General features: G+C 51.2%; 1 protein-coding gene across 4 annotated transcripts in view; it reads left to right on the forward strand.

Moving 5' to 3' along the window:
- LOC139765268 (protogenin A-like) overlaps positions 1-12,479 on the forward strand; it is a 110,444-nt gene that overhangs the window by 76,530 nt on the left and 21,435 nt on the right. For 2 of the 4 annotated variants that reach the window (XR_011716628.1, XM_071692622.1), the window contains exon 5: positions 824-1,007. The exons of 1 other annotated variant lie outside the window; for it this stretch is intronic. Coding sequence is in view for 2 of the 3 variants with exons in the window: in XM_071692622.1 (XP_071548723.1) it covers positions 824-1,007 (184 nt within the window). In the remaining variant the exon portion in view is untranslated. The remainder of the gene's footprint in view (positions 1-823; positions 1,008-12,479) is intronic. One more of the 4 variants, XM_071692624.1, reaches the window with a different exon arrangement.

Here is a 12,479-nt window from a genome sequence, read left to right on the forward strand (position 1 = left end):
TCTATAGTCATGTCTACAATTACGTCATGTTTATAGTCATGTCTATAGTCATGTCTACAGTCATGCCTACAGTCACGTCTATAGTCATGTTTATAGCCATGTCTACAGTCATGTCTACAGTCATGTCTATAGTCATGTCTACAGTCATGTCTAGTCACGTCTACAGTTACGTCTACAGTCACGTCTACAGTCATGTCTATAGTCATGTCTACAGTCATGCCTACCGTCACGTCTAGAGTCATGTCTACAGTCACGTCTACAGTCATGTTTACAGTCACTTTACAGGAGCATAAGACGAGGATACGAGTGTAGGATTTCAGATATGTTCTACAGTGTCTGTTGTACAGTTCTCAGACATGTTCTACAGTGTTCCACTACTGTCAACATTGTACAGTTGTTATGTTCTACAGTGTTCCACTACTGTCAACATTGTACAGTTGTTATGTTCTACAGTGTTCCACTACTGTCAACATTGTACAGTTGTTATGTTCTACAGTGTTCCACTACTGTCAATATTGTACAGTTATGTTCTACAGTGTTCCACTACTGTCAACATTGTACAGTTATGTTCTACAGTGTTCAACTACTGTCAACATTGTACGGTTATGATCTACAGTGTTCCACTACTGTCAACATTGTACAGTTATGTTCTACAGTGTTCCACTACTGTCAACATTGTACAGTTATGTTCTACAGTGTTCCACTACTGTCAACATTGTACAGTTATGTTCTACAGTGTTCCACTACTGTCAACATTGTACAGTTATGTTCTACAGTGTCTTGTATACCCTCCCTTCATATCTACAGTTCTTACGTTCTACAGTGTGTGTGTGTGTGTGTGTCTCCGTGTCTACAGTGGGGAGGGCTGTGATCCCTGGACCAGCCGAGGTCTACGTGGAGAGTGGGTCACGGCTCCTGCTGACGTGTTGGGTCGACGCGCCTCCCCGACCACCTGGTCCCATTACCTGGCTCCACAACCATGACCCCATCCACGCTGACGGATCCAGGTCAGTCCTCTCGTAGTCCTGACCTTTGACCTGGCTTCCACAATCATGACCCCATCCACGCCGACGGATCCAGGTCAGTCCTCTCGTAGTCCTGACCTTTGACCTGGCTTCCACAATCATGACCCCATCCATGCTGACGGATCCAGGTCAGTCCTCTCGTAGTCCTGACCTTTGACCTGGCTCCACAACCATGACCCCATCCACGCTGACGGATCCAGGTCAGTCCTCCCGCAGGTCAGTCCTCTCGTAGTCCTGACCTTTGACCTGGCTTCCACAACCATGACCCCATCCACGCTGACGGATCCAGGTCAGTCCTCTCGTAGTCCTGACCTTTGATCTGGCTCCACAACCATGACCCCATCCACGCTGACGGATCCAGGTCAGTCCTCTCGTAGTCCTGACCTTTGACCTGGCTTCCACAATCATGACCCCATCCACGCTGACGGATCCAGGTCAGTCCTCTCGTAGTCCTGACCTTTGACCTGGCTCCACAACCATGACCCCATCCACGCTGACGGATCCAGGTCAGTCCTCCCGCAGGTCAGTCCTCTCGTAGTCCTGACCTTTGACCTGGCTTCCACAACCATGACCCCATCCACGCTGACGGATCCAGGTCAGTCCTCTCGTAGTCCTGACCTTTGACCTGGCTCCACAACCATGACCCCATCCACGCTGACGGATCCAGGTCAGTCCTCTCGTAGTCCTGACCTTTGACCTGGCTTCCACAACCATGACCCCATCCACGCTGACGGATCCAGGTCAGTCCTCTCGTAGTCCTGACCTTTGACCTGGCTCCACAACCATGACCCCATCCACGCTGACGGATCCAGGTCAGTCCTCTCGTAGTCCTGACCTTTGACCTGGTTAGGTTAGGATCCAGGTCAGTCCTCTCGTAGTCCTGACTTTTGACCTGGCTTCCACAATCATGACCCCATCCACGCTGACGGATCCAGGTCAGTCCTCTGATAGTCCTGACCTTTGACCTGGCTTCCACAACCATGACCCCATCCACGCTGACGGATCCAGGTCAGTCCTCTCGTAGTCCTGACCTTTGACCTGGCTTCCAAAACCATGACCCCATCCACGCTGACGGATCCAGGTCAGTCCTCTCGTAGTCCTGACCTTTGACCTGGCTTCCACAACCATGACCCCATCCACGCTGACGGATCCAGGTCAGTCCTCTGGTAGTCCTGACCTTTGACCTGGCTTCCACAACCATGACCCCATCCACGCTGACGAATCCAGGTCAGTCCTCCCGTAGTCCTGGCCTTTGACCTGGCTTCCACAATCATGACCCCATCCACGCTGACGGATCCAGGTCAGTCCTCTCTTAGTCCTGACCTTTGACCTGGCTTCCACAACCATGACCCCATCCACGCTGACGAATCCAGGTCAGTCCTCCCGTAGTCCTGACCTTTGACCTGGCTTCCACAATCATGACCCCATCCACGCTGACGGATCCAGGTCAGTCCTCTCGTAGTCCTGACCTTTGACCTGGCTCCACAACCATGACCCCATCCACGCTGACGGATCCAGGTCAGTCCTCTCGTAGTCCTGACCTTTGACCTGATTAGATTAGGACCCAGGTCAGTTCCATGTTAGTGTCACCTCCCGATCTATAACGGTTGGTTCCAGTTCAGGTCCCTCACAAGTTTCAGGTCCCTCACAAGGTTCAGGTCCCTCACAAGGTCAGGTCCCTCACAAGGTCAGGACTCTCACAAGGTCAGGTCCCTCACAAGGGCAGGTCCCTCACCAGGTCGGGTCTCTCACAAGGTCAGGTCCCTCACAAGGGCAGGTCCATCACAAGGTCAGGTCTCTCACAAGGTCAGGTCCCTCACCAGGTCAGGTCTCTCACAAGGTCAGGTCTTTCACAAGGTCAGGTCCCTCACAAGGTCAGGTCCCTCACAAGGTCAGGCCCCTCACAAGGTCAGGACTCACTAGGTCAGGTCCCTCACAAGGTCAGGTCCCTCACAAGGTCAGAACTCTCACAAGGTCAGGTCCCTCACAAGGGCAGGTCTCTCACAAGGTCAGGTCCCTCACAAGGTCAGGTCCCTCACAAGGTCAGGTCCCTCACCAGGTCAGGTCTCTCACAAGGTCAGGTCCCTCAGGTTAGGTCCCTCTCAAGGTCAGGTCCCTCACAAGGTCAGGTCCCTCACAAGGTCAGGTCCCTCACAAGGTCAGGTCTCTCACAAGGTCAGGTCCCTCACAAGGTCAGGTCGCTCACCAGGTCAGGTCTCTCACAAGGTCAGGTCCCTCAGGTTAGGTCCCTCTCAAGGTCAGGTCCCTCACAAGGTCAGGTCCCTCACCAGGCCAGGTCTCTCACAAGATCAGGTCCCTCACAAGGTCAGGTCTCTCACAAGGTTAGGTCCCTCTCAAGGTCAGGTCTCTCACAAGGTCAGGTCCCTCACAAGGTCAGACCTTCCAGACGAGAGAGAGAGAGAGAGAGAGAGAGAGAGAGAGAGAGAGAGAGAGAGAGAGAGAGAGAGAGAGAGAGAGATTGCTTTATGAAACTTAAGTTGTTCAAGATGTTCCTCGACGTCTGTAGCAGTGAGATCAACAGTGATCCGTTACCATAACACGACACAGTGGGATCAACAGTGACTCACCATCATGAAACTGTGGGACCAACAGTGACCCACCATCATAACTCGACACAGTGGGATCAACAGTGACCCACCATCATAACACGACACAGTGGGATCAACAGTGACCCACCATCATAACACAGTGGGATCAACAGTGACCCACCATCATAACACGACACAGTGGGATCAACAGTGACTCACCATCATGAAACTGTGGGACCAACAGTGACCCACCATCATAACTCGACACAGTGGGATCAACAGTGACCCACCATCATAACACGACACAGTGGGATCAACAGTGACCCACCATCATAACACAGTATGATCAAGAGTGACCCACCATCATAACACGACACAGTGGGATCAACAGTGACCCACCATCATAACACGACACAGTGGGATCAACAGTGACTCATCATCATGAAACTGTGGGACCAACAGTGACCCACCATCATAACTCGACACAGTGGGATCAACAGTGACCCACCATCATAACACGACACATTGGGATCAACAGTGACCCACCATCATAACACAGTGGGATCAACAGTGACCCACCATCATAACACGACACAGTGGGATCAACAGTGACCCACCATCATAACACGACACAGTGGGATCAATAGTGACCCTTCATCATAACACGGCACAGTGGGTTCACCAGTGACCCACCATCATAACACAGTGGGATCAACAGTGACCCACCATTAGGACACAGTGGGATCAACAGTGACCCACCGTCATAACACGACACTGGGATCAACAGTGACCCACCATCATAACACGACACAGTGGGATCAACAGTGACCCACCATCATAACACGACACAGTGGGATCAACAGTGACCCACCATCATAACACGGCACAGTGGGTTCAACAGTGACCCACCATCATAACACAGTGGGATCAACAGTGACCCACCATTATGATACAGTGGGATCAACAGTGACCCACCTTCATAACACGACACTGGGATCAACAGTGACCCACCATCATAACACGACACAGTGGGATCAACAGTGACCCACCATCATAACACAGTGGGATCATCAGTGACCCACCATCATAACACGACACAGTGGATTCAACAGTGACCCACCATCATAACACGACACAGTGAGATCAACAGTGACCCACCATCATAACACGATATAGTGGGATCAACAGTGACCCACCATCATAACACGACACAGTGGGTTCAACAGTGACTCACCATCATAACACGACACAGTGGGATCAACAGTGACCCACCATCATAACACGACACAGTGGGTTCAACAGTGACCCACCATCATAACACGACACAGTGGGTTCAACAGTGACCCACCATCATAGCACGACACAGTGGAATCAACAGTGACCCACCATCATAACACAGTGGGATCAACAGTGACCCACCATCATAACACGACACAGTGGGATCAGCAGTGACCCACCATCATGACACAGTGGGATCAACAGTGACCCACCATCATAACACGACACAGTGGGATCAGCAGTGACCCACCATCATAGCACGACACAGTGGAATCAACAGTGACCCACCATCATAACACAGTGGGATCAGCAGTGACCCACCATCATAGCACGACACAGTGGAATCAACAGTGACCCACCATCATAACACAGTGGGATCAACAGTGACCCACCATCATAACACGACACAGTGGGATCAGCAGTGACCCACCATCATGACACAGTGGGATCAACAGTGACCCACCATCATAACAAAGTGGGATCAACAGTGACCCACCATCATAACACAATGGGATCAACAGTGACCCACCTTCATAACACAGTGGGATCAACAGTGACCCACCATCATAACACGACACAGTGGAATCAGCAGTGACCCACCATCATGACACAGTGGGATCAGCAGTGACCCACCATCATAACACAGTGGAATCAACAGTGACCCACCATCATAACACAATGGGATCAACAGTGACCCACCATCATGACACAGTGGGATCAACAGTGACCCACCATCATAACACAGTGGGATCAACAGTGACCCACCATCATAACACAATGGGATCAACAGTGACCCACCATCATAACACAGTGGGATCAACAGTGACCCACCATCATAACACGACACAGTGGGATCAGCAGTGACCCACCATCATAACACAGTGGGATCAACAGTGACCCACCATCATAACACAATGGGATCAACAGTGACCCACCATCATAACACAGTGGGATCAACAGTGACCCACCATCATAACACGACACAGTGGGATCAGCAGTGACCCACCATCATAACACGACACAGTGAGATCAACAGTGACTCACCATCATAACACGAGACAGTGGGATCAACAGTGACCCACCATCATAACACGATATAGTGGGATCAACAGTGACCCACCATCATAACACAGTGGGATCAACAGTGACCCACCATCATAACACGACACAGTGGGATCAGCAGTGACCCACCATCATAACACGACACAGTGGGATCAACAGTGATTCACTGCGACGAGAGATGGCCTTCACAGTCTGGGGGTCAGTCCCCCCCTTCCCCCAGGACAGACGGGTGGGTCAGTGCTCCTGCCTCCCCCAGGGAAGACACCCCCCCCCCCCGCGCGACCCCAGTGTAAACCCATGATGTAAACTGTCAGAATCGTTGGCCCAGAAAAATGGCTCTGAAGAAAATGTCTTGTCCAAGCATTCATACCCACAGTGTGGGGGGGGGCGGGGCTGGTAATGTTATGTCTTGCAGTGTTAGGGCCCACTACAGGGCCCACTACAGGGCCCTGTGAAGGGTCCAGTACAGGGCCCACTACAGGGCCCAGTACAGGGTCCGGTACAGGGCCCGCTACAGGGCCCAGTACAGGGTCCGGTACAGAGCCCACTACAGGGCCCGTTACAAGGCCCGCTACAGGGCCCAGTACAGGGTCCGGTACAGGGCCCACTACAGGGCCCACTACAGGACCCGGTACAGGACCCGGTACAGGGCCCACTGCAGGACCCGGTACAGGACCCGGTACAGGGCCCACTACAGGACCCGGTACACCAGTCAGTGACCTAACCCAAGGACAAGGTCCTCCAAAACCCCAGGGCCTCCCTGGGTGTTATAAGGGCCGGGTCTCCTCCTCTGTCCCACCTGTACCAGAAGAACCTGTCTAGGTTCCACCAGACTCTCCCTTGACCACTGACTCTCCTTAAAGACTCTACCTTGACCGCTGACTCCCCACCAAAACTTTACCTTGACCACTGACTCCCCTCCAAAACTCTACCTTGACCGCTGGCTCCCCTCCAAGACTCTCCCTTCACCACTGACTCCCCTCCAAAACTCTACCTTGACTGCTGGCTCCCCTCCAAGACTCTATCTTGACCGCTGACTCTCCTCCAATACTCTACCTTGGCCACTGACTCTCCTCCAAGACTCTTCCTTGACCATTGACTCTCCTCCAAGACTCCCTTGACCACTGACTCCCTTCCAAGACACTACCTTGACCTCTGACTCCCCTCCAAGATTCTCCCTTCACCACTGACTCTCCTCCAATACTCTGCCTTGACTACTGACTCTCCTCCAAGACTCTGCCTTGACCGTTGACTCTCCTTCAAACTCTCCCTTGACCGCTGACTCTCCTCCAAAACTCTCCCTTGACCACTGACTCCCTTCAAGACTCTACCTTGACCGCTGACTCTCCTCCAAGACTCTCCCTTCACCACTGACTCCCCTCCAAAACTCTACCTTGACCGCTGGCTCCCCTTCAAGACTCTACCTTAACTGCTGGCTCACCTCCAAGACTCTACCTTGACCGCTGACTCTCCTCCAATACTCTACCTTGGCCACTGACTCTCCTCCAAGACTTTACCTTGACCGCTGGCTCCCCTCCAAGATTCCACCTTGACCGCTGACTCTCCTCCAATACTCTACCTTGACCACTGACTCTCCTCCAAGACTCTACCTTGACCGCTGGCTCCCCTCCAAGATTCCACCTTGACCGCTGACTCTCCTCCAATACTCTACCTTGACCACTGACTCTCCTCCAAGACTCTACCTTGACCACTGGCTCCCCTCCAAGACTCTACCTTGACATCTGACTCTCCTCCAATACTCTACCTTGACCTCTGACTCTCCTCCAAGACTCTCCCTTGACCATTGACTCTCCTCCAAGACTCTCCCTTGACCACTGACTCTCCTCCAAGACGCTACCTTGACCGCTGACTCCCCTTCAAGACTCTACCTTAACCACTGACTCCCCTCCAAGAACACGACGGTACGATGTTTGAACATGACGGTACCTCCCTGTACCCCAGCCTACCTTCCTGTACCTCAGCCTACCTTCCTGTACCCCAGCCTACCTTCTCACACTACCCTCTGCAAACTTAATTTCCTGGTTTCCTTGCTGTGCCTCGTATTATCTCGCTTCTTAATTAAGCCCCCATGATATTAGGTTCTCCCCCATGAGCCGGAAGTGTTAATTAACATTTGTACTGTGGTAATCGCTGGTTAACCTTGGCTGAGGGGGGGGGGGGGGAGCAGAGCCTTGGTAATGTGGCTTTCATTACTGATCTTAACAATTCGAAAGAAAAAAAAGATAATATGTTAGATATCGTACTGTGTGTATAAACACCCCGGCCTCCGTGAAATGAATACCCCGTCCTTCGTGAGATAAATACCCCGTCCTCCGTGAGATAAATACCCCGTCCTCCGTGAGATAAACACCCCGTCCTCCGTGAGATAAACACCCCGTCCTCCGTGAGATAAATACTCCCTCCTCCGTGAGATTAATACCCCGTCCTCCGTGAGATAAATACCCCGTCCTCCGTGAGATAAATACCCCGTCCTCCGTGAGATAAATACACCGTCCTCCGTGAGATAAACACCCCGTCCTCCGTGAGATACATACCCCCTCCTCCGTGAGATAAATACCCCGTCCTCCGTGAGATAAACACCCCGTCCTCCGTGAGATAAATACCCCCTCCTCCGTGAGATTAATACCCCGTCCCCCGTGAGATAAATACCCTGTCCTCCGTGAGATAAATACCCCGTCCTCCGTGAGATAATACCCCGTCCTCCGTGAGATAAATACCCCCTCCTCCGTGAGATTAATACCCCGTCCCCCGTGAGATAAATACCGCGCCCTCCGTGAGATAAATACCCCGTCCTTCGTGAGATAAATACCCCGTCCTCCGTGAGATAAATACCCCGTTCTTCGTGAGATAAATACCCCGTCCCCCGTGCGATAAACACCCCGTCCCCCGTGAGATAAATACCCCGTCCTCCGTGAGATAAATACCCCGTCCTCCGTGAGATAAATACCCCGTCCCCCGTGAGATAAATACCCCGTCCTCCGTGAGATAAATACCCCGTACTCCGTGAGATAAATACCCCGTCCTCCGTGAGATAGATACCCCGTCCTTCGTGCGATAAATACCCCGTCCCCCGTGAGATGATTACCCCGTCCTCCGTGAGATAAATACCCCGTCCCTGTAAGATAAACACCCCGTCCCCCGTTAGATAAATACCCCGTCCTCCGTGAGATAGATACCCCGTCCTTCGTGCGATAAATACCCCGTCCTCCGTGAGATAAATACCCCGTCCTCCGTGAGATAAATACCCCGTCCCTGTAAGATAAACACCCCGTCCCCCGTGCGATGAATACCCCGTCCCCCGTGAGATAAATACCCCGTCCCCGTAAGATAAACACCTCTTCCCCTTAAGATAAACGCCTCGTCCCCGTAAGATAAGCACCTCTTCCCCTTTGAGGTAAACACCCCGTCCCCGTAAGATAAACACCCCATCCCCCGTAAGATAAACACCCCGTCCCCCGTAAGAAAAACACCCCGTCCCCGTAGAATAAACACCCCGTCCTCGTAAGATAAGCACCCTGTCCTCGTAAGATAAACACCCCTTCTCCGTAGAATAAATCCCCCTTCCTCTGTAGAATAAACACCCCTTCCTCTGCAAAATAAACACCCCGTCCCCGATAAAGATATCGCTGCTATTGCTTTATGTGCATTATAATCAGCCAATTTCACAACTCACTATTTTTTGTTATATTTAGCCACAACTGGAGAGCATTATTACAGTCCATAACCCCCTCCCCCTTACCCCCAAACATGCCATAACAACCGTGACCCATAATCGCTGATCAATATTAACTGGTCATCTAATTATGATCATAGATTAAGATACCAGTCTTCCTCCTCATGTATGTGTGTGTGTGTGTGTGTGTGTGTGTGTGTGTGTGTGTGTGTGTGTGTGTGTCAGTCGGGGGAAATATGTTGCTAACATGGCTTGGACAAGACGGGTGTGTGGACAGACAGACAAACAGACAGACAGAGACAGAGAGACAGACAGACAGACAGAGGGGTGATGACAGTCCCCACGTACTGATGTGTGGGATAACATGACCAGGATCGTGGACGAGGTAAACACTGGTGCCAGGTGATTATGTGAGGATTTTGAACTTGTGTCCTCAGATTAGACCAGAGAGGACTGAACACTGCTCCAGGAGGGCCGTCCCTTGTGAGTCAGACGCTCACTTCAGGGCCTCCTCTTAGTTCAGGATCCCTCCAACGCTCACATCAGGGCCTCTCCTCACTCCAGGTGAACCTTAGGGTCGTCCCTAGTGGGTCAGACGCTCAGTTCAGGGCCTCTCCTCACTCCAGCATCCCTCCAACGCTCACTTCAGGGCCTCTCCTCACTCCAGCATCCCTCCAACGCTCACTTCCGGGCCTCTCCTCACTCCAGGATCCCACCAACACTCACTTCAGGGCCTCTCCTCACTCCAGGATCCCACCAACGCTCACTTCAGGGCCTCTCCTCACTCCAGGATCCCACCAACACTCACTTCAGGGCCTCTCCTCACTCTAAGATACCTCCAACACTCACTTCAGGGCCTCTCCTCACTCTAAGATACCTCCAACACTCACTGCAGGGCCTCTCCTCACTCTAAGATACCTCCAACACTCACTTCAGGGCCTCTCCTCACTCTAAGATACCTCCAACACTCACTTCAGGGCCTCTCCTCACTCTAAGATACCTCCAACACTCACTGCAGGGCCTCTCTTCACTCCAGGATCCCACCAACGCTCACTTCAGGGCCTCTCCTCACTCCAGGATCCCACCAACACTCACTGCAGGGCCTCTCCTCACTCCAGGATCCCACCAACACTCACTTCAGGGCCTCTCCTCACTCTAAGATACCTCCAACACTCACTTCAGGGCCTCTCCTCACTCTAAGATACCTCCAACACTCACTGCAGGGCCTCTCTTCACTCCAGGATCCCACCAACGCTCACTTCAGGGCCTCTCCTCACTCCAGTTACCCCACAGGGCCTACTTCATGATCCCTTCAACCTCCACTTCAGGAAAATCCCCCCCCCCCCTCACTTCAGGATCCCTTCCACTTCCACTTCAGGGACCCGCCCCTCAGAGTTCAGGTTTGCACGTCATGCAAGACATGAGCTGAGGACTGTGGCTGCTCAGCTGGGGGGGGGGTCATGATCCAGGCCGTGCCGTCTGCACGGAGAGGAAGATAAAAAGGAGAACAGAAGAATCTATATGTAAATATTGATGTGTGTGTGTGTGTGTGTGTGTGTGTGTGTGTGTGTGTGTGTGTGTGTGTGTGTGTGTGTGTAATCACCTATCTGTACAGTCCAGAGACAAAAAACCTGTTTTGTTTCTTGTTATAATCTTTGCTTGTTGCATCTTTGCATCTTTCAAAGTGCAATTCTCATTGTTGTCATCCTCAAACTGTCTTAAAAAAACGAAGGTTTTGATCAAGTTACCCGTTACTCTTCTCTCTTCCATGGTAGGCAGCAAATATAGGGCCTTAATCCTCTCCCTGTATCCCTGCTATTTTACCCCTGACAGCTGATTTATTTCCCTCGTTTTGACCTTATTTATTTCCCTCTTTCGTAGGGTGACCAAACTTGAGAAGCATATTGTAGTCTTGGCCTATTATGTAGTGTCAGTAGCTCTCTGAATATTTTCCTCATCCATGTACTTAAATGTGATTCTAGCACTTAACAGCAGACGGCATGTCTCCACACTTAGACTCTAAGACAAAGGTTAAGTAAAATGTTGACCCCGAAGCCCATCTAGCAGACTTCCGCCTCTTATTTTCGTTTGGATCATATCCACATGGACGACTTTTTTCATGGGTTTGTATAAGGTTTTCTATGACCGCCATGCCACCCTCATCAGCATTTTCCTTCCCCCCCTCACATGACCTCGGCATCATCAGCAAACATATTCAGGTACAGCGGCAGTCCTTTGTGGCAAGGTAGGTAATTAATGGAAGCAAAAAGAGGTGTGGCCCCAGCACCCAGCCCTGCACGACGCGACTGGCAACTCCAACTCCACCCATTTCGAGCAGGCTGGTGTGACAGGTGTCCAATGTTCTCATCCCCTCGGTTAATTTTCTGGTCCTTGATGTATTCTTCTTATTCCTGCTCGAAGATCCGGCTTCTTTACCAAAACTCCTATGTGCTAGTGTCAAATGCTTTCTGGTCGTCCAAATACACCCATCCGCACATCCTTCTCTGTCCACAACGGAGCTCACTCTCTCGTAGAAATCTGAGAGATTTGTTACACATGGCCTCCTTTCCCAAACATCATGATGTCTTTCTCTTAAGTATTTATATTGTATCTCCCGTTATGTATCTGATCTTTTTCAGTCCCTCTCTGCAATTATAGTTCATGTATCATATGAAGATTAAGGGTCAAGAAATAGAATCAGTAATATAGATTCGAATGCAGTCTCGTCTTGATGTATTCCCATTCTAATCCAAAGAAAAGAAGTTGGTGTAGGTGATTCCCATACATGTCCACAGTTCGTTTCTTACAGGAATGAATTTTACAGTTACGTTGACCCCCCTGTTTAGCTTTATATTTATACCAGTCTTCTTA

This window comes from Panulirus ornatus, chromosome 53 (assembly GCF_036320965.1).
Source record: "Panulirus ornatus isolate Po-2019 chromosome 53, ASM3632096v1, whole genome shotgun sequence".
Taxonomy (NCBI): Eukaryota; Metazoa; Arthropoda; class Malacostraca; order Decapoda; family Palinuridae; genus Panulirus; species Panulirus ornatus.